The 21,323-nt window shown below is 55.9% G+C and overlaps 1 protein-coding gene, 1 non-coding gene and 1 pseudogene across 3 annotated transcripts in view; 1 reads left to right on the plus strand and 2 right to left on the minus strand.

Annotated features, from left to right (window-relative positions):
- Window positions 1–3,113: 3,113 nt before the first annotated feature.
- TRNAR-UCG (transfer RNA arginine (anticodon UCG)) lies at window positions 3,114–3,198 on the minus strand. Its single transcript has one exon. It is a non-coding gene; the product is annotated as a tRNA-Arg (tRNA).
- A 2,608-nt stretch (window positions 3,199–5,806) lies between these two features.
- Window positions 5,807–5,992, minus strand: LOC132689809 (U1 spliceosomal RNA; annotated as a pseudogene).
- Window positions 5,993–6,928: 936 nt separating this feature from the next.
- Window positions 6,929–21,323, plus strand: part of FOXK1 (forkhead box K1) — a 65,143-nt gene continuing 50,748 nt past the window's right edge. Inside the window, exon 1 of one of the 2 annotated variants that reach the window (XM_078440089.2) lies at window positions 6,929–7,585. In XM_078440089.2, coding sequence (XP_078296215.1) covers window positions 6,957–7,585 — 629 coding nt within the window. In that variant the 5' untranslated portion in view covers window positions 6,929–6,956. The remainder of the gene's footprint in view (window positions 7,586–21,323) is intronic. The other variant, XM_060649605.3, reaches the window with a different exon arrangement.

The following is a 21,323-nucleotide window of genomic DNA, read 5'->3' on the forward strand; positions in this document are numbered from 1 at the left end:
GCTTTCTTTGGTTCTGTGAACCGTCCAGCATCACGCCGATAAATTCCCTTCTTGTTTAAGTTGGCCAGTGTTGCTTTCCTTGGCCGAAAACCAAAACACCCCGGGGCAGACACAGCACAGCTTCCCGGACAGTCTGCACGTTCCTTCCGTCTCTGCACCTCCTTCGGGCAGATTCAGCTACAGGCGCAGACCCCCTCGGACGCTACGAGTTGCACAAGGCGACCTGGCAACTAAAACAGGAAGGAAAACACGCCACGCAGAGGCACCGAATTGATAGCTAGGAGCCCTCGCTCTGCTCAAACACAAATGGAAAGCATCGTCATGAAGACAGAAACATTGACCGGACCAGAAAAGTTTCACTGGCCTCTAACGCACCGTGGGGTAGAAATATATGAACCACAGATGAGAGGCACAGATGTAAGTTCTAAATTTCCCAGGAGCTGCATTAAAGTGGTAAAAAGAAATAGGTGAAATTAATTTCAGTAATACACTTTATTTAAGCCAATATATCCCAAATATTATCATTTCAAACTGTAACCCCTGTGGAAACTATTACTATATTAATAATTTTTTTAATGTTTATTTATTATTGAGAGAGAGAGAGAGAGAGAGAGAGAGAGACATCACCAGCAGGGGAGGGGCAGAGGAAGAGGGGCATTGAGCAGTTAGTGGTGGGAGAGGATGCACAGAGCTTCGCCAAGAAGCAGAAACAGCTGCTGGGAGACGTACGATTACCTCCCGCGTCCGGTCCCTCGTGCCCGGAGCTTACACGTTGCCCCCCGATCCACGCCACGCGATAGAAGCCGAACGAACACGCTGAAAATCAACAACTCCTAGATCGGCCAGAAAAGGGAGGCCACGGGGCAAACCTCGGTGCCCAAGTGGGGGAGACAGCTTTCCAGAACAGAAGTCTGAGAGCAGGAGGCGCCGGGAGACCCAGCGAGGGCCAGAGAAGCCCCCCCAGGGTGAACGCGGTGGACGCTGGCCTCTCGACGAGGACGAGCGTGAGAACGAAAGCCTCTCAGTCCTAGGGGTCCGCCCCACATTTCCGTGAGCTTTGCCCCCAGAGGCTCCATCAGGTCTTAACAGAGGAGGGAAAAACATCCCCTGGGGTGTCCATCGGGGGAGGGGAAGCAGCCCGTCTTGCAACACGTCCAGGGGGCTCTGCTTTGCAAGGCCTGCCGGGCGGGGCGGGCTTTGGGCTGAGAGTCTTGCTCTCCTCATCTCCCAGCCTGTTCTCGTAAAGCGCTCTGCGTTTCCGGAAGCAACGTGAATGAGGTTCCGAGTGTCTTGCAGCCCCACTGACATTATTTCTTTTAAGCCCTCCGACACCCTTCTGAGTCCGCGTTACAGCCGAGGACCCTGAAGCCCGGAGAGGCCAAATGACTCGCCCAAGGTCACGTGACTGGGTAACAGAGGCGCGGGCTCCAGAGCCTGGGTCCCCTCCAGCACACCTTCCTGCCGCCTTGACTTCACTGTGGCGACTCAACGCAGTTCGCCCTGTCCTACGTCGCCAGCCGGCATATCATCACCAGCATATTGTCTGGCTGCTAAATGGGGGAGGGGCGGAGAGCGAGGGGGACAGAGGATCCGAAGCAGGTTCTGAGCCGTCAGCACGGAGCCCGACGCGGGGCTCAAACTCCCGAACCGTGAGATCATGACCTGAGCCGAAGTCGGACGCTCAACGGACCGAGCCACCCAGGCGCCACCCCCCACTCCTTCCAACTCCCCTGCTGGTGGCCACACTCCCGCGGAGACCCCTCCCGTGCTGAACTGGGTGACTCCATAACCACAGGGACACTGTAGAAACGGCAGGGTGGGGCTTCCTCGTGTGCTCTCGCCGGAGCTCGTCACCTGGGAGGTGGACCCTCCAGGCTCAGGTAAACTTCCAGGAGATGCGGCCCCGACCCACACGTTGACACAACCTCCTGAGACACCCCGTGCAAGAACGACCCAGCTGAGTCGTTCCTTCCCCAATTCCAGGCCCACAGAAACCGAGGCGATACGTGTTCTTGTGTTTTCAGCACGTTGGAGCCCTTTACCGCCCAGCAACAGATGAGCAACACAGCCTCTCTCTCTCTCTCTCTCTCTCTCTCTCTCTCTCTGGCTGTCTTTTGCAGCTGTACAAAAGTGCAGTCCTGCTCCACAGTGGTCAGAGTTCCCGTGGCTGCATGACAGGAAGCCCTCAGGACGCCGCGAACAGGCAGGAAGCAGTCCTGGGGCCACAGGAAGCATCCCAGAAGGATAGGGCAGCAGCAGGAAGTAACACTCAGCAGACAGGAAAGGGAAGACGATACGAACACAGAGGTCTGGGTTCTGCAGGCATTTGACAGATATTAAGTGAGTTCCAACCCTTTGAGGATGCAGGTATGGACCAGGAGCTTCCGAACTTTGAGGCTTCTCCTCCTCGGCCCCATCTACCTGCCTTCAGACTCAGCCAGCTCTAACGCCGAGGGTTCCAGAAGCACCCTTTCTTGTTGCTGGGGCTCTGTTCTGCTTTGCACGTACCCACCCCGGCCCGAGGGTGAAAACCCCTCAGGGCCGTCGGGGGCCCAAGGCATCGCCTCTTTGCAGGTCTGATACCGCCACCGTGTGCCTGGCACGATTCCCGACTTCGGCAGGTAAAGACAGGAGAGAGCGGAGGCAGGAGCCCGGCCACACCCCACCCTCCGAGCGGCTGGGCCGGGGGAACTTTCCACAATGATGGGCATGTTCTTTATCTGCAGTGATCAGGACAGTAGCCACAGGATAAGGACCTCCACATCCAGCACTTGAAGCGTGGCTCGTGCCACTGAGGAATGGAATGCTTAATTTTACTTCGTTTTAATTAGAACATACATGCAAATAGCCAGCTGTGGCTAGTGGCTTCTGAATTGGGCCGCATGGCTCTTATCCACGTTCGGGGTCTATAACGCAGGCTCTGGAGAGTTGTATTTTTATTTTTTAATTTGTAAATTAAAGTACTATTTACATAGAGGAAATTTTGCTTTAAACCTTTTTTTTTTAGCGTTTATTCACTTTTGAGAGAGAAGAAAGAGCCTGAGTGGGGGAGGGGCAGCAAGCGAGGGAGACAGAATCCGAAGCAGGCTCCAGGCTCCCAGCTGTCAGCACAGAGCCCGACGCGGGGCTCGAACCCACGAACCGCGAGATCATGACCTGAGCCGAAGTCAGACGCTCTACCGACTGAGCCACCCAGGCGCCCCGAAAATTTGCTTTTTTTAGTGCACAGTTTTGCTACTTTTGACAGCTACACAGAGTCACGCGATCGCCACCACAGTCATCCCCTCCCCCGCCCCCCCAATTCCCACGTGCCATTTTGCGGTCAGCCTCTCCCCAGACCTCCAGCCCCTGGCAACCGCTCACCTGTCTCTGTCTCTATAGTTTTGCTTTTCCCGGAGCGTCCTGCAGATGAAAGCCTACCCGGTGCATTTTGGGGTTCACCCGTCTTCTGCAGATTCACACTTGGCTCTTTTTCGTTGCCACGTTGTATTCCACCGCGTGGCTATTGCCGTACGGCAATTTGTTAATCCGATCCCCAGTTGGGGTGCATTGGGATCGTTGGGGCGTTTCCACTTTTTGGTGGTTATTTGCGTACAGGTCTTTTGTACCAACGCCAAGTTTTCATTACACTTGGGTTAAAGCCACGTAATGGGGCCGCCAGCCGGAAGGTAAGTTTGTTGAGCTTCGTAAGAAACCGCCAAACTGTCTCCTCAAGCGGTGGCATCGTCGTGCGCGTCCCGCCAGCTGGGTCAGCGAGCCCCCGGCCGCCCCACGTTTGCAACAACAGTTGGTATCGTCATTTTCCTTGAGTCACTTCAGTAGGTGTCTACCGATGTCTCGTTGTTTCAACTCACTCCCAACAAGGGGTGATGTCGAGACTCTTTTCCTGTGCTTGTCTGTCATCCGTATATCTTCTTTGATAAATAACCTGTTCATGTTTTGTCTTGTGTTTTATTTTTTTTTTTCTTAAATGGGGTGTCTCTCTGGATAGTTCACTGCCTCTTTTGTTCTTTTTTTAAAAAAAAATTAGCGTTTTTTACTCATTTTTGAGAGAGAGAGAGAGAGACAGAGCGTGAGCGGGGGAGGGGCAGAGAAGGGGAGACACGGGATCCAAAGCAGGTTCCAGGTTCTGAGCTGTCGGCACAGAGCCCGACGTGGGGCTCGAACCCACGAACCCTGAGATCGTGACCTGAGCCGAAGTCGGCCACTTAACTGACTGAGCCACCCAGGTGCCCCTGTGCACTGCCTCTTTTTAACACGGTCTCGTCACCTCCCAATAAAGCCTACTTTTCTTCTTGATGGTTTAGTGTCTTGGTATTAGTTCTATTTCTTTCTGTTTCTGCAACCAGCTCCGGGAGCTTCTATCAGGGTAAGAGCCCGACGGTCACAGGGTCCGAAAGGCTGACAAGGTTCGCCCTTGCCAGCTGTTTATTGCTCCTTTTCCGAGTGGCCGATTTGTGAAGGAGCTTCTCCATGCCCTCCAGACCTGGACAGAGTGAGAAGAAGTCAGCGCCTTGCATTTTGCTTCTCTAATGGCCTTTTACTGGCCCTTTCCTCGCGCCGTCTGTTGAAGCTGTCAGGATATCCAGTGGCTTGCTGTCGGAGGAAGGAATGCAGCGGGTGTCCGGGCTTGGCAGGGTCACCGTGACGCAGCCCACGAGCTGCCGGTGTTACCAACACGCGTGGCCTTGCTCCTCGGGAAAAGACTCGTGGAGCTCTGTCGGTCTGGGCCTGGCTGTCTGGCCACACGTGTGGGTGGAACTCTGGCTCCCACCTTTTGGTGCCGCTGTGAACATGGATGTACAAATATCTTTTCAAGACCCTGCTTTCAACTCTTTGGGGTTTATACCTAGAAATCGAATTGCTGGATCACATGGTCGTTTTATGTTTAATGTTTTCAGGGACTGCCAGAGTGTTTTCTACAGCAGCTGCACGATTTTACCTTCTCACCACCAGTGTGTATGTAAATGTCTTTGTATCAGATAAATATTGCCCAAATCCCCCAACTTCTGTCCACCTCTCTCCTTCGGCCCCCGCCCTGCCCCCTCGCCTGAGTTACCAGCTTCCTTACTGGCCTCCCACAGTCACTGACCCCTTTCTGACTCGAGCTCCACCCAACAGCCAGTGGTTCTGTTTCAAATACGTGGGTCAAATACGTGTGCCTTTCTGCCAAAAAGCCCTCAGTGGTTTCCACGGCCGGTGGGACAAGACCTAAATCCTTACATGACCCAACATGGCCCGTTAGGCTTTTTTGCCTAATTGGGCCCAGCTGACGTGGTCACTCTTTCTTCCATCCTCAGTGACCTGTCAGTCCCTTGAAGGTGCCATGCTCCCTTAACACATGCTGTTCCTTGGCTAGAATCCCATCCCCCAGACTCCCACCCCCCCTCACCCCAAATCATCTTTGGACTTCAGATCAACTGTCATTCCTTAGGGAAGAGATCCCTGACCCTGTTTCTACTGTCCTCTTCCCTCTGCCAAGTATGTTTTCTTGTGACAGCTTTTCATAAAAATGTTTTACAACCCCCCCCCCCCCCGCCGCACCCCGCCAGCACCACAAACTTCTCTATCTCCATTTGTACCTCTGTATTTGCTCAGACGATGATTGGTTAATATGTCCCGCACGTCCAGGCTGGAAAGTGAGTAAACAGGCAAACTTCTCACCCTGGGGGGCCCCTTCTCCCCACACACTCTCAGGTCACCACCCGGCAATGCCTCACAGGATTTTTGATGGTGGTGATTTTGTATTTATAAGCACATGCATTTGACCCACGTCTGCATCTCCCACTGAATTGTTAGCCACCAGGGAGGGTCTGTGTTCTGACACCTGACAATCATTTTTTTTTTCCTCCCCCACTATCCCAAATTACGCAGTGGAGGTTTCTGCAGTTGGGGAGGTCGCAGGGGTCAGCACATCTGGAGTGCAATGGACCAGCCTCGTCCTGGGAAAACCACCTTCATGATCATGGTATCTCCCCGGGCAGGTAAGTATTCGACAATTATTAAATGATGGAAATGTGGGAACGTTGCCACCTTTTTAGGGGGCCTGGCTGAATTAGGAAGGCATATGGGGGTCCTCCGTAGTACTAGAGGGGTACTAGAGGTGTCTGACCCCCAATGCCCCACTGGCCAGGCATGTTCTTCCCGGATGAGCAGGTAAACAGCTTGAAGGGCAAAGCTGTGTCTGTCTTCCTGAAGCCGGTGCCTAGCCTGGGTCCCGGGATACTTGATCTAGCTGTTAGTTGATTGAATAAATGATTCCAAAAAGGAACACAGACATCAGGGATCGCGAGCATCTTTAGGCAAACTCCATTTACAGTAGAAAACCCTTAATTCAGGTGCTTAAGTGTGACGGCAGTTTAGGCTAGGGGGGTGGAGCATCTGGGCCCCAGAGACTGCTGAGTTCATTTGTCCCTTTGCCCAGTGACCCAGGAGAAAAACTCTCCAGCTAGACTTTTAGGGGTTCCCCTCCTCGGCCCTCCCACCCCAAGCAGAGGCGGGGGGGGGGGGGGTGGGAAGGACAGTCGTCCCTCCCCCCTCCCCAGGACGGTCCCCACCTTCCCGGCCCCCCCACCCCCACCCAAGGACAGGAACTGGGGCAGGACAGCCGTCCCCCCTCCCCGGTCTTCTCCCACCCCCACCCCAGGAGTGGGAGGCCATTTGTCCCCTCCTCCCCTGTCCCCCGCCCCCGGCCCCAGGACGCGAGCGCGGGGAAGGCAGCGCTCCCCCGCCGGGCCCTCCACCCCACCCCACCCCACCCCACCCGAGGACAGGGGCGGGGGGAGGGCAGCGCGCCGCCGGCGTGGACACCGCCCCGTCCCGCCCCGGGAGCGCGCGCGGCCTCCGGCTCCGCTCCGCCCGCGATCCGGCCCGGGATGCCGCGCCCGCCCGCGCCCCGCGGAGCCCCGCCCCCCGCCGCCGCGCCGCCGCCGGAGGCCGCTCGGAGCTGCGCGAACATGGCCGAAGTCGGCGAGGACAGCGGGGCCCGCGCCCTGCTGGCGCTGCGCTCGGCGCCCTGCAGCCCCGTGCTGTGCGCCGCCGCCGCCGCCGCCGCCGCCTTCCCCGCCGCCGCGGCCCCCGCGGCCCCCGCGCCCGGGCCCGCCGCCCCGTCGCCGCCGCCGCCCGCCCAGCCCCCGCCGCCGCCGCCACCGCCGCCGCCGCCGCCGCCGGGCGCGATCGCGGGGGGCGCGGGGGCCGCGGGCGCGGGGGGCGCGGGCGGTGCGGGGGCCGCGATCGCGGGCGGCGCGGGCGGCGCGACGGGCCCGGGCGCGGGGGCCGCGTCGGGCGAGGCCCTGGTGGCCGCGGCGGCCGCCTCGGTGCGCAGGAGCCCCGGGCCCGCGCTGGCGCGCCTCGAGGGCCGCGAGTTCGAGTTCCTCATGCGGCAGCCCAGCGTCACCATCGGCCGCAACTCGTCGCAGGGCTCCGTGGACCTGAGCATGGGCCTGTCGAGCTTCATCTCGCGGCGCCACCTGCAGCTCAGCTTCCAGGAGCCGCACTTCTACCTGCGCTGCCTCGGCAAGAACGGCGTCTTCGTGGACGGGGCCTTCCAGCGGCGCGGCGCGCCCGCCCTGCAGCTGCCCAAACAGTGAGTTGCCGCGCCCCCGCTCCCCGCCCCCCCCCCCCCCGCCCGGCCTGGACCCCGGGGTCACCCGGACCCTCGGCCCGACTCCCGACTCGTGGTCACCTTCGGCCTTTGGCCCGGCCCGGACCCAGAGGTCACCCTGACCCGGGGCCCGAGCCTCGTCCCGGGGTCACTCCCGACCACCGCCCCGGATCCGCAGCCTGACTTAGATCCTGGGGTCACCCCAAACCTTGCCCTGACCCCGCCCTGCCCGACACCGGAGACGCCTCCGACCCCGCCCAGCCTGGGCCTCAGGGACGTTCTTCAACCCAGGTCCGATCTGTGCTCAACCGGGACACAAGGTCCACTCCTGACCGCCCCCCCCCCCCCGCCCTGACCCTGCTTGGGCCTTGGGCTCCGAGGGTCGCCCCGCCCCCACCGAGCCTGAACCGTAAGGGTCGCCCTTGCCTCTGCCGGGCCTGGACGGGAGGACACGCCTGACCTCCGCCCAGCCTGAGTCCGAGGTGCGCCCCTCACCCCCTCGCGCTAGGGGCCGAGTCAATGGCAGTGACTTTAGGCGTGTGAGGGACGTTCCCATTCCCAGGGCGGAGGGACAGGGCAGGAAGTGCTCGGTCCTCAGTGCCCCTGAATGCGCTGCTCCTGGGGTGGGGCAGTGGTACCCAGCACTTCGAGCATTTGTAGCACAGCCTGGGATTCCTGAGCCCAAAGGAGAAACAGCAGTGGGGGGGAGGGGGGGGGGTCAGGCCAGGGAGAAGGCGGTTCCAGGGGTGGCACGGCCACTGTCACATGCGTGCTTTTAGCGACATTCAGTCACTTTCCCTTGTCTTCTGGCTCCCACATCCACTTTTTCCCCCACGGGCTCTGCTCCTGCGATCCCTGCTTTCTCAAGGTCTGTTGATGAGGAGAAAGCCTATTTACCTGCCCCGCTTCCTCTTCAGGGCACTTTCTGTTTCTGTGTAGTAATTGCCTTTAACTCCTCACGGAGTGTCTATATTTCTCCAACCGGCTTCCTGTTCCCCAGTCGTCTCTGATGGGCTAAGTGTTCTTTTTTATGAGAGAGTTCAGGGGATTTTTGCTGGGGTGATCCCCGGCACCCAAAGCTTGTTTCTGTAAACTTCTCCCCTCCCCAGGGTCTTGGCGAGCTGGCTTGTAAATATTGCACTGAATAGTTTCCCAGTGCAACACCAGCAGTGACTCATCCCTGCTTAGGGTGTGAGAACAGACCTTTATTTTGCAAACTTGAAAGGTATGTATTTGGGTAAAATCAGGGCTTGGCGAGTCACAGAGTTATTCTATCCTGTGTTTGTTACCACTTTGTTCTCTCTGTTCTGGGCCATTCAGTACATTTCAGGGCCTGGGAGAGTGACAGGCAGAACAGTGCCTTCCCCTCCCCGCCCCGGGGCTCTTAGAGGCCTGTTTCTGCTAATGCGCGTCTGTATACTGGAGGCTGATTTTCAGAGCGCCCTGCCCAGCTGTTGAATAGGTACACTAACTAGGGCCTAGCTTACTGAATCTAGAGCCCACGGTATCTTCTGGAACTCGCAGGGACGGAGTGTTAGCCCGCCGAGTCCTCAGATCAGCCTCAGGATGGGCCAGTCCCAGGTCTGTGGCCTGTAACTCGTGGTGGGTGTTCGTGGTGCATCTCAGGTCTGCCCTCGAGGGGCCTGCCTCCTTGGTGGGCGCGTCTGGAGCGCTGTGCTGTGGCTGACCGGGCTCTCTGCCCCGCTGTGCCTGTGTCTGACTCGAGACGAGCTTCTGAGCAATCTCCACGTAGGCAGTGATGTAAAAATCACAAGAGCAGAACAAACGGGCAGAAGGAGAAACATTAAGTGGAAGTCCGTGTCTCCCCTCCCGTTTGCTTCTGAAAACCGACAAAGCCTGTTGACTGACGTGTTTGGCAGTTTGAGTGGGTTTATGTTTTGTTTTGTGTTTTGTTTTGTTTTGTTTTGTTTTTCTGTTTTAGACAGCATAAACTACTCCGTAATCCCTCATATGAAATGGCTGTTGTCAACTTCTCAAAGCTAGGCTCTCTGGCCTGTCCCACCGAAAGCGCTCAGGAAATTTTAATGAATTCAGCGCAAGGAAGTTGAATGTGTACGTTTTTGTCACTCCCAAAATGGGAAATTCGTTATTTTTAAAGAAAGGTAGTAATTAATGTCTGTTTCCTCTCAGGCATTGGTACATGGTTTTGCCATTAATATTGAAGCCATGGGGGCACCTGGGTGGCTCCGTTGGTTAAGCGTCCGACTTCCGCTCAGGTCATGATCTCACGGTTTGTGAGTTCCAGCCCCGCGTCGGGCTCTGTGCTGACAGCTCAGAGCCTGGAGCTGCTTCCGATTCTGTATCTCCCTCTCTCTGCCCTTCCCCTGCTCTCTCTCTGTCTGTCTCAAAAATAATTAAACATTAAAACAATGTTTTTTAGTATTTGAAGCTATGAATTTCTTTACCATAAATTTAAAATTCCTATCGTATTGGCATTTCGTTGATTTGGCGATGCTTGGATTTCATGGAGTGCAGGTGCGTGAGCCTTGGGGCCTTGTTTTTTTTTTTTTTGTTTTGTTTTTTGTTTTTTTTTTGCGCTGTGGTCACAGACACACCCTTTCCCGTTGGGGGACGTCCCACGCACCTCCCGTCCCGGGGACAGGTTCCGCTGCGCATTCCTCACTCTTCTTCCCCGCTCAAGAAAGCACGTGGCTAAGAGGAATACCAGAATGTACCCCCATTTATTTCTAGAGGTACGTCTTCCCAGAACCTCCATGTTTTTGAATGACCGGTGGGAAAACAGTTCCTTGTGACACACTGAGAGCCGGCCCTGCCTGCGGCTGCGGGGCTCCACCGTGCTGAGTGCGTGGGGACGCGCAGGGAGGGAAGCGCGTCCCTTATGACTCGTGCTAAGTTATCCACGCCCCTAAGGTAGCGCGCACCTCGCTGGACTCTGCCGGGCCTCCCGAGCCGCGAGTCCAGCATTTCTCCCCACGGCTGGGCCGGGCGCGGTTCTCCCTCCCTGGAGACGCAGCGCAGGAACAGGCGGGCAGTGCGTGCCCAGAGCTGAGTTGTGTTTGTTGAATGAACTCATGAGTAACTGGAGGGATTTGCCGCGTCCGTGGGGAAAGCGGTGGCGCTGATCTCACGCGGTTTTCTGAGGTGGAGAGTCAACTTGCCCCGGGGACGCGTGGACCCCGTTCCCTGGTTTTACGGGTGGATACAGTGTGCGTGTGACTAGTTCTTTACGCCCTCAGATTTGGAACTTGACGTCGATGTTATGTGTGAGCCACACAGAGAGAGGCCCCCCCACGTGCTCTTGCCCCTTTTTTCCAGCCTTCTTTTCTTTAAAAAACAGGTTTGTAATAAACATGGGCTACTTGATTAATTACAGTACAAACAAGACTTCTGTTTGCGGTGGCCTCTGAGAGTGGGAAGATCATAGGGTCCTTTTTTCCCTTTTTCCTTTCCCGTGTTTTCCAACCTTTTGGGGACGAGCAGGGGTCTTTTTTTCTTCCCCCCGACACTTTTTATGACAGAACATGTCAAACTTAAAAATAGAGCGGTGAACTTCTATGCACCCGTCACCGGCGTCGGGGGTAGCCTGCCGTGACCTGGCTTACTTTTCCTTCGTCCCCACTCAGCTTTCCTGCGGCCCCCACTTATCTGGACGGAAATCATAAATGTCATCTCCTTCTGTGTGTCAACGCTTCAGTAAAGATAAAGATCCTTTAAAAAAATTTTTTTTCAACGTTTATTTATTTTTGAGACAGAGAGAGACAGAGCATGAACGGGGGAGGGTCAGAGAGAGGGAGACACAGAATCTGAAACAGGCTCCAGGCTCTGAGCTGGCAGCACAGAGCCCGACGCAGGGCTTGAACTCACGGACCGCGAGATCATGACCTGAGCCGAAGTCGGACGCTCCACTGACTGAGGCACCCAGGCGCCCCAAAGATAACCACAATGGTATCACACCTTAAAAATTCACGATAATTTCTTCACGGTCATCAAACTTCCGGCCACTGTATGCGTTCCCCTTGCTGTCTCGTGAATTTCTCTTCTCACACTGTGCTTATTTGGATCAGGAACTAAATCAGGTGCAGACAGCCTGTTTGGCTGGTGTCACTCACATCTCTTGTCACCTGTAGGCTCCATCCGTCCCTGTTTCCCTCGCTGAAGAGATGGGCTCACTTGCCCCGTATCGTTTCCACAGCCTGCGTTTGTGGACTGGATTCCCATGGTTCCCCTTACGTAGGTTAGTAGTGGGGCTAAGATCTGATCGGACGCGGGTTTGATGCTGTTTTGCCTGAGCTGCCTCTTAGGCGGTAGGGCGTGTGCCTGTCAGGAAGCAGAGATGTCTGTCTGTCTCCCCTCGCGCCTTTGGACGGTCCTTGCCTGGGCCCGTAGACTGGTTACCGCCTGTACCGTGGCCTGTGATCTTGGCGCCTGGCCGTGCCGGCGTGTGCCCCCCTCTGAAGGACAGGCTGTGAGTGGCCCGTGGGAGGGCTCTCAGCTTCCGCACACGGACCGTGATGGAAGGTGACTGACTGTGACCAGCAGAGCATTTTAGCACGTACGAGATTGTTTCCTGTAGCTTCCCAGGCCTGTTCCGCCGTGGTCCCTCGAAAAGTATGGAATCAGTCACTAACCGTCATAGCTGTAGTTATCAGATTGAAGTCATTTTGAAAGTAGTCGGAAAATGCCCCAGATTTGCTGCAGACAGCAGCATCCCAGGCAGCAGAAGCTGCTTTTCTCCCTCACTCTCGACGCCGTGCCTCCCCGTCCGCCGCGGCCGCAGGATCCCCTCGCGACCCGGAGCCTGGGTCGTGGCCGGAGCTGTGTGCTGCACGGGGTTCGGGACGGGAGAGGGTGTCAGCTCAGCTCCCAGCCGCCGCGAAGGGAGACTGTGCTTTGGACTGGAGAGAAGACAGGTGGCCGGAAGGGCCTCTGAGGAAGAAACGTCCCCGTCTGGGGCCTCCCAGGAGGGAAGAGACGGTGTGGGCGTGGAGGCTGCCGGACTCAGATGTGCCCGTGGAAGGAGGAGCCGCTCAGGAGACCAAGCTGTGGGTTCGGCCGCGTGGTGTCCGCACGGCGTGGGCCAGAATACAGGATGCACATTTTCCCTAGATACACCCCTCGCTCTGGTTTTCTTGCCCTTTGGCAGTTGTTGTGGATCACTTGTGGATATTTGTTCAAAGTTACACTGTCATCTTGTTAAACGTTTGCTTGGAAAGGCCTTATTTCTGGGAGCGCAACCCATTGGGAGCCGGTACGCGGAATCCCTGTTAATGAAAACGTGTGCCCCTTTCCAACATTCAGTTCACACTGACTTTTTTGGGCCTGTCACCCACATAGGAAGATGTATGTAGTATTTTAGCAATGAGCCTGTGAGAAGGATATTACTTATCACGGAGCATGTGCTGAAATCGAATTTATAATAACTTTACAAAAGCCTTTGTCACTGGGAGAGGGAGAGGGCTGGTGGGCGCCCAAAGGGTATCGTGTAAAGTTTTAATGACGTTCATAGTCAGTGCTTTCGAAAAAGACAGCTATGTTTACAATTATGAGCTGAAATGAAATGAAAGCTTTTGATTTGGAGATACAGTAATTTACTGTTTGCTGTTTTTGCATCTTGTGAATGTCAGGGGATAAACTTGGTAAATTAATGACAACTCAAATTACAGCAATGCCTCATTTCCATAATTACCCTGCATTTAAAGCATTTCATATTAACAGGAGAGGATTATATAAATGCTTTTACTTTGATTTCCTGGAAATAGGCCCTTGCATCGTGACTTGCAAGGAGGTTTCGTGGGCAACGTTCGCCGCCGCTGTCGCTTTTCACAAGTTTCCGGTTTTCTGGGCAGAGGTTCCTGATGGATTGAAAGGAAAGCAGATGGAATCTCTGGCCGTGCGTGTGTTTCATAAACGTATAAAGGGAAGCCGTGAGGGTGTGCCGTGCACTGCCCAGGAGTCTTGGACAGAGGCCGTGAGCACAGCGGGTCCCCGCCGGCCTGTGCTGACTGGTCCTGCCACCGTGCCCCTGGGGCCTCAGCAGACCCCCTTCCAGGAGCCCGATGGCAGGCCGAAGATGTGTTAGCGCGGCTTTTGCTTTCCTCGGACGTAACGGTTCCAGCCTTACATCATGAGCCGGTCACAAATGTGTGGCATCCTCTCTCCTACGAATACTTTCCGGGAGGCACGCACAGAAGAAATGGCTATTTTTACGTGGTCTGCTTAAGAAGACGCCTTTTCCCCGTAGTCATCTGTCACATGTTCCACCATGCCCAGAAAGGCACACATGTATCTTCTGTTTGTTTCCTCGGCAAGCGGGGCTCTGGTTCTTCTGCACGTGCGCGCAGAGCGGGGCTGTGACTGCGTCACCTTCCTGCTGGAAGCCACAGCGGCCGCCCGGCACCCTGCCCCTGAGCCCCGGCCCCGGCGCTGCTGAAGGGCTTCCCCTGGCCTGCCCCTCTTCCCCAGGGCACCCCCCTCCCCCCGCCTCGTCCTCTCCAGCAGGACTCAAGATGTTGCGTCCAAGGGCCCTTCCACACCCTCACACGTCTGGGGACCCCGGAGACCTTTCGTTCACGTCACCCTCAACGATTGGAAGTGAGAAGTTCAAATACACGTGTTTATTGACCTGCTCAGAAAGAGCAGTGATAAATGTATCTCAAGAATCGCTGTTCATGACAAAACCACTCTATTTCCCCAGACACAGACATTTAGAGTAGGCTGTTTGGTGTTTTAAGGCTTTAAGTAACGGTTTAAGCTCTGGCTTGATCGAAGGCGGCTGGAATGTCCTGGCTGCTGTGCCTCTCGTCTGTGGGGGTAGGTGGCTTTGGTTCAGGCTGGGAAGGAAATTCAGCCTCACGCAGAGAGGGGGCTGGACGAGGGAGGGGTATCCTAGCGCCTTTCGGACGATTGTGGACGTCGTTCCTCGACGCCTCCCCGGAACCTGACAGGTGGTAGTTTCTTCAGGGTCACTTGCGGTATGGAGTCTGACACATCATTGGTGGACGTGTTCTCTCTCCGTTACATTAAAACCTGTTGCTCTGTCTCACATCTGGAATAAATCTCTCATTACCCGGCTTGGTTTTGTGACCTCATGCATTGGTTGATTATTGGGGGAAGTATCGATTGAATTACGCAGATCTCCTGATGTCAGTATGTCTTACCATATAAAGAAAAGCATATTTTGTCTTAAGTTGGGTCTGTAAATTTGAGCCCCCTTGAACCCAGCAGGACATTTTTTTGGAAAATAGAAATATTTGAAAGGATCAGACATTTTGATGTAGTGTAATTGTAACATTTGCTTTAAAAGTTGAGCGACACAGTGTATTTTTATAGAAATTAAAAAAGTCATATAATTTAGTCATTGGCCTTGTTAGCACCTCATGACCTAATTAGGCTTAAATTTAGGTGTTTTTTTTTTTTTTTTTTTTCCCCTTGTATGGACAGTCAATTCTTGATGATTTCATATGGGGCTGTCCCATCTTGTCAGTTATTTCTGTTGTCTTCCCATAACCAGGCAGGGCATGGGGGCCCTCGTCCTTCTTCCTGGTTCCCGGGTGGTGGTCCTGCTGTCACCCCTCAGCCACGGGAGTGGGGCCACCAGGAGAAGTCAGGGAGAAGGGTCTGGACACAGAACTGTGAGAGTCCTCACGGGGTGTCAGTGACAGAGGAGGTGTGTTTTTATGGAAATAACTCCCCGTTTGGGATTCCTTTCGAAACCCTTCTGAGCACACTTCTAAAAAACTGTGCCAACTTTCGATAAACACTGGCATTCCCTCCCTCCCTGATTTCGTATTTTCCCCCCTAGATCTCTTTTCCCTCCTCGCAGTAAATCAGTATCCTAGGGCCCAGCACTGACCTTCTGTCTGCTCAGAAGAGACTCTGCTTTCTGGGGTTTGTAGCGCAAGAACAAAAGGTACTCACTGTTTTTCCAGACGGACAAGCAGAAACGCCGAGTGCGTTCTGACCCCTCCCGGGCCCTTCCCACAGACTCGCACTGCCCCCTTTCACAGCTATTCTGGGTTTTATAAACTTCATAGTTGTGGAGTTTGGGGTCACGTGGTGGTTGTGCCTTTGACGCCCGAGCCGATCGGTGGCCTAGCGAGCTGCTCGGGAAGATGTCCACCAGGACCCCTCCCGCCCGACACTGCTGAGCCACGTGAGTGATTTGGGCTCAGGCACGTGCACGGGCAGTGGCTGGGGCCAGCTGTCCATCAGAAACCTGCCCAGAAAAACTCCCTCCTATCACATGATTTGGTTACAGTTTACCGGTGAAATTAAGGATCCTTCTCTGTGCTACCGTGGAGCCGTGGGGGGAACACAGGCAGTGAAAAATAGCTTGTAAGCCTAGGAACCCTTCGGAGCTGATTCAGAAAGAGCGTGACAGTGGAGTCTGATGGTCCCGGTGGCAAAGCAGGCAGCTCGGAGGCTGCAAAGCTCCGTGAACAGAAGTTTGTGTCTGTCTGCCTCCACCCTTGGGGACATAAATATATCCGTTCTGCTTGGCTGGTACACCCCTGAAGCTGGGAACAGTGACTCATCACAGCTTGAGGAAAACATCTTTCCCTCAAGAATAGCCACCTCCCTCTGGTTGGATTCCGTATCAACTGCGAACATTTATAGCCCTGCCTTGGCTGCTGGCATGCGAGGACACTGCTGAATATTCGGCTTTCTTAGCGGTTGTGTTTTTCTCTGCGGACTGTGGTGTGAGCAGGTTTTCCAGACCTGCTGACCCCTTGGGTTAGCCAACAGGAGGTCTCACGGAGCGTCTAGAACTTTCTGCAGTGATAGAAATGTTTCGTGTCTGCGCCATCCAAGATGGCAGCACGAGGCGTGTGTGGCTGGCGAGCGTCTGAAATGTGGCCGAAGTGAGTGGAGAACTCAGTTTTTAGTTGTTTGGTCTTTAAGTTCGTTCACGTTTACCAAGCCGCACGTGCCGCTGGCCTGGAGAGGTGGCCGGTCTGTGGGTCCCCGGGGCGGGCGTGGCCGCTGCCTCAGTTTACCCGTCACCCCCGAGGCACGCGTATTATTTTCTGCAGGGTGCTCGAGGTGAGAGAGCCCCACAGGTGTGGCCCGGGCCTGGGGCTCAGGCGGACTCCCTGCGGCTCCGGGGGGGTGAGGCGCGGAGGCCGCCAGCCGTGGCCTTCCGGAAGGACGTTGAAACGTCTTGTGGCTGCACAGGCCGGCCATCCTCGTCGGCTTCTGCTCCTCGGCACCGCAGACACGTGAGCATGGACGGTGTCCGTTTTCGCCTGTTGCCCGGGTTCTCGAAGCCCGAGGGCCGAGCAGAGAAGCGAGGGACCCAAAGTCGATGCCTGTGGGTAATAGAACACGCGCGGTTGCTGGTGTGGGAAGCAGCGTTCCTCAAACTCCGTGGCCCTTTCCGGCCCCGGCTTCCCTGTGCCCGTTGGTCGTCGACCGAGTGCTTGTGAGTCCAGTGCCTTGATGTGAACATTACACTCTCACAGATTTTGAAGTTCCTTTGTGAACAAACGAGCGTGCGGCTGCCTGCACGGACGCCTGCTCACGCCCGGACGTGCTGTCAGTATGGCTGGTCATTCTCTGGTGTGACTGTTGGTCGTGGACCCCCCCCCCCGCCCCGCAGGGAGCCGCGAGCCCACGAGGGCAGGGCTGAGCTCCCTGCACTTAGCGCTCGGAGGCCACGAAACACGAAACACCTACTTACGTACGTAACCTTCTGTGGCCTGCTGCTTGTCGTACGGGACAAATTCCAACGTCTGGCTCACGGAAAGCCCGGAATCGGTGTTTCTGATTCGTGGTCAGGAGCCCCGTGCTCCACGTGGGAAATCGGGGACCCGCCGTCGTCGGCTCGGCTCTCTGGGCCGTGGCGGTGTCTGCACCCGGCTTTCGGCCAGCGACCAGAGCTCGGCCCCGGGCCGCTCCGCGGGAGGGCCGTGTGTCCGGGAAGAAGAGGAAACGCCCCGGTGGGCGGTCAGCCGGTCTCAGCGCCTCGGGACCCTGGCAGCGGACCGCAGCCTGTGGGCGAGTCCCGCCAGACGCCTGTCTTTGTGAGTGAAGTCTTACGGGAGCACGGCCGTGCCCGTTCCTCGACATGGTTTCTGCGGCTGCTTGCTTGAGGCAGAGGCGGGGTGGCCCGAAAACCTAACAGATTCAGCGTCTGGCCCTTTACAGAAACAGCGCACACGCTCGGCAGCCCAGTCCATTCAGTGATACATTTTGCCGAGATCGTTACCGGTTTTCTTTACGTGGAGCCCCTGTGTCTCTTGAGGTGTTACGTTTAATTCTGGGTGTTTTATATATTTGTCTTGGGGATGGTCACTATCAATAATGGGATCTTTTTTCCCTTATTATTTTCGAAAGGGTTAGTGCTGACATGTAGGAAAGGAGGGTTTTGTGTGTGTGTGTGTGTGTTTTCTTTTTTTGTATGCACTTTATAAGACTAATTTATTTTTAAATTTTTACATTTTAGAAACAAGCTTCCAGAAAAGTTTTAAGACTCGTTCAAATAACTCCTGTCCTCTGCCCAGATTCAATGTTTAACTTTCTGCCATGTTTGCGTTTAGTATTTTCTCCACACGTATCTGTGTTGCTTGAGGGCAGGTTACGCATACGACGCCTCGTTTTCCCTTGGAGTAGGGGCATCTTCCGTAGTAGCCGCAGCTTGGTCACCGAGTTGGGGACCTCGTGCCCCGCCCTCTAATCCACGGCCCGTGTGCCCGCGCCGTCAGGTGCCCCAGTAGCACGCTTTACTGTCCCGGGTCCTGTCCAGCGTGGAGCCCTGTGTTTGGGTGCCCTGTCTCTCTGGCCTCCTTGCTCTGCGACAGCTCCTTGGCCGCCTTTTGTGTTGACCTTGACGTAAAAAAAAAAATAGGACAGTCATCTTACCGGATGCCTCTCAAATTAGATTTGACTGGTTAAGACCAAGTCCTGATGAGATTCGGGTCAGGCATCTCCACAGCCCGAGCGAGAGCACTCCCCTTCTCCAGGGCCACTCCAATGCTCGCGTCCCTCCTGGTGGAGGTGACGAGGATCCCTTGGTAGAAGTGTTGACTGCGCTTCTCTGCCCCATAGTTACTGTTTTTCCTTTTGTAGTTAACAAGTAATTTTTGCCCTTCAGCGCTGGAATAAAATGCTTATTTTGTATCTAGTCGCTGTTACCGTTCCTTGTAACAGTTTTTAAATTCACGGTTTGCATGCCTTTTCTAGGTCAAATTTTCATCCGCAAATGATGATTATTTTGTGTCTTTCTTCCACTACCTTTTATCTCCTTTCTTCTTGCATCTTGTTGACTTTGCTAGAACCTCCAGGTAACACAGAATGGGCACCCTGATGGTGGGCTCCATTCTTGTTTGGAGCCGGACCAGGAAGGCTTATGGGGCCTTTCAGAGTAAATGTAGCCTTGCTGCTCCGAAGCTGCTTCCCGAAGGCAGTCTTCCTGGCACCTCGCCGAGGTGAGCCCGGGGCTGTGCACCCACGGCACCCCTGGTCTGGCCATCCCGCTGTTACTGTAGGGTCGGTAGTGTGTTTATCTGACATGATCTGGTGGGGGTGGGGGGTGCGCAGGATTGTGCCTTCCTCATTTACTGCTGTCGTCCTAGTACCAACCAGCAACCCCGGGCTGGGCACATAGTTGGCGCTTTGTAAGTTGTTGGCAGAATGAATAAAAAAGCAAACAGGAAAGGTCTGAGTGCAGAAATAACCTGGCAGAAGACGGTGACCAGAGGTGACAGGAGCTTAGCATCTAAAAGGTCTGCATCGTCACCCCCCAGCTGGGTGCCCTTGGGCAGGTGCCCTGACCTCAAGCTCCATCTGCGAGACGGGCACACTCCCCACTTGCTGGGGAATTCCGAGAACTAAAAGCGGTGGGCCAAGGTGTTCACCTCAGTGTCTGGTGCATAGGTGACCCCTCCACGTGCCTAGGCCGTTGCCATCGCTGCTGTGACCGTGACCGTGTAGGAGAGGCTTTGTTGCTCTGTGAGGCGTCCGGGTGTCCGAAGTGAGATCTCCTTTGTGGTGGGAAAGCTGTTGCAGGGCCCGGAGCCCGTCTCGGTGGGGTAGTCCGGCCCCCGCCCTCCAGCAGAGGTGCCGGTCACTGGCAGGGTGTCACAGAGCGTGGCATCCGGCCTGTGCCGGCTGGAGACTGGGCTTGGGTGGGCCAGGATCCCTCGCAGCTCCTCAGGCGGTGCAATCAGAGCAAACTAGGGTTTGTTTCTGGTGTTTCTCTGAGCTGCTTGCGCAGAGGGTGGGGATTTGAAAAGACAAACTCGGGTTTTCCCGTGGATCAGTTTGAACCGCCTTCGTGGGGCTCAGAGACCGGCCCGCACTGGGGCGGGACGCTGAGAGCAAAGCCAGCCTCAGCGCAGCGGTCTGACGGCCCCTGGCTGGGACGCAGGGCACTCGGCAGAGGATCAGTGGGCAGCTGGGGACGGAAGCCCAGATCTGATCCGGTAATTGGTCTGCATGTCAAGGCGTTTACAAATACGGACAAGTATGGAAGATGACGGAACGTGTGCTCGTGACCCACGAAGAATTGGCACTTGTTTACATTGTGTCATGTGCTTTCAAGGCTTTTTAGAGTTTTGTTTTATTTTTCTTTTCTTTTCTTTATTTATTTTTGCCCAATGTAGGGCTTGAACTTGTGACCCTGAGAGATCAAGACGTGAGCTGCGATCAAGGGTCTGAGGCTTAACCGACTGAGCCACCCAGGCGCCCCTATTTTTTTTTTTTTTTTTTAGTTTCGTTTATTCAGTAATCTCTCCATCCAGCACGGGGCCTCCAACTCACAACCCCGAGATCAGTGGCCGCTCGCCCAGCGGAGCCGGTCAGGCGCCCCAGGCCTTGTTTTGAATAGAGAAACAACACCCTGCAGATGACAGCAGGCCCCGAGTCCCCCTTCCTAGCACGTTTCTGTCCCTTCTCCAGAGGCAGCCACCCTTCGGATTTTAGCTCCGGATCTGTCTCACTTCCCCTGTTTCAGTTGTTGCAGGGGATGGGGGCAGACGTACAGAAGTGGCCTCACAAATCTGCCCGTTACGCTACGTGTATTTTCCACTTCTCCAGAAGACTGGTTCGTGGGTGACACCGTCAGACACAGAGGCCTCCTGTTTCTTCACAGCCCTGCTGCTCGGGCCCCCGTCCTTCCTGTCCTGCAGCGTGCTGTCCCGCCTGTCCCCCATTCTCTCGGCTCTGGCCAGGGTGGCTCCCGTTCAGCACGTCCGGCACGTCCAGCGCTCCCGCGTGCGCCTGGCTACCGGGAGCCCCTCCATGTCTCGGCTCGAGCACCTGTGCCTGCTCTGCTCGCACCTGCTCCGGGGTGGCTCTGGGCTCCTGCCCCGTCCCGGGGCTCGTCTGCAGCCCTGCGCGGTGGCCCCGGCATCTCCACGTTGAAAGCAGACGGCATTGGGAAGACCGCCCTCAGCCCCCCCCCCCCCCCCTCCCCGGCCCGCATGCCCCCTGCCAGGTGGTCACCGAGGCCTTCGCTTCTACCCGCGTCCACACGTGGGTGCTCGCGGTGTGTCAGGTGCGGTGGGGGCCGGGTCAGGAGGGAGACCTCACGATCGTGAAGCGTGAGCGTGTGGTACCATTTCGGAGGGTGCAGGGTGCAGTGAGGAAACCAAACAGAGACTGTTAGGTGGGTGGGGAAGTGATATTTTGGCATCTCCGTTACGAGCAGAAGCTGCTGACTGGAAGCATCGAGGACAGAGACTTCCCGGCGGTGGGACCTGTGGGTGCAGTGGCTGGGGGGGGGGGGGGGGGGGGGACG

This window comes from Panthera onca, chromosome E3 (assembly GCF_046562875.1).
Source record: "Panthera onca isolate mPanOnc1 chromosome E3, mPanOnc1 haplotype 2, whole genome shotgun sequence".
In the NCBI taxonomy this organism is placed as follows: domain Eukaryota; kingdom Metazoa; phylum Chordata; class Mammalia; order Carnivora; family Felidae; genus Panthera; species Panthera onca.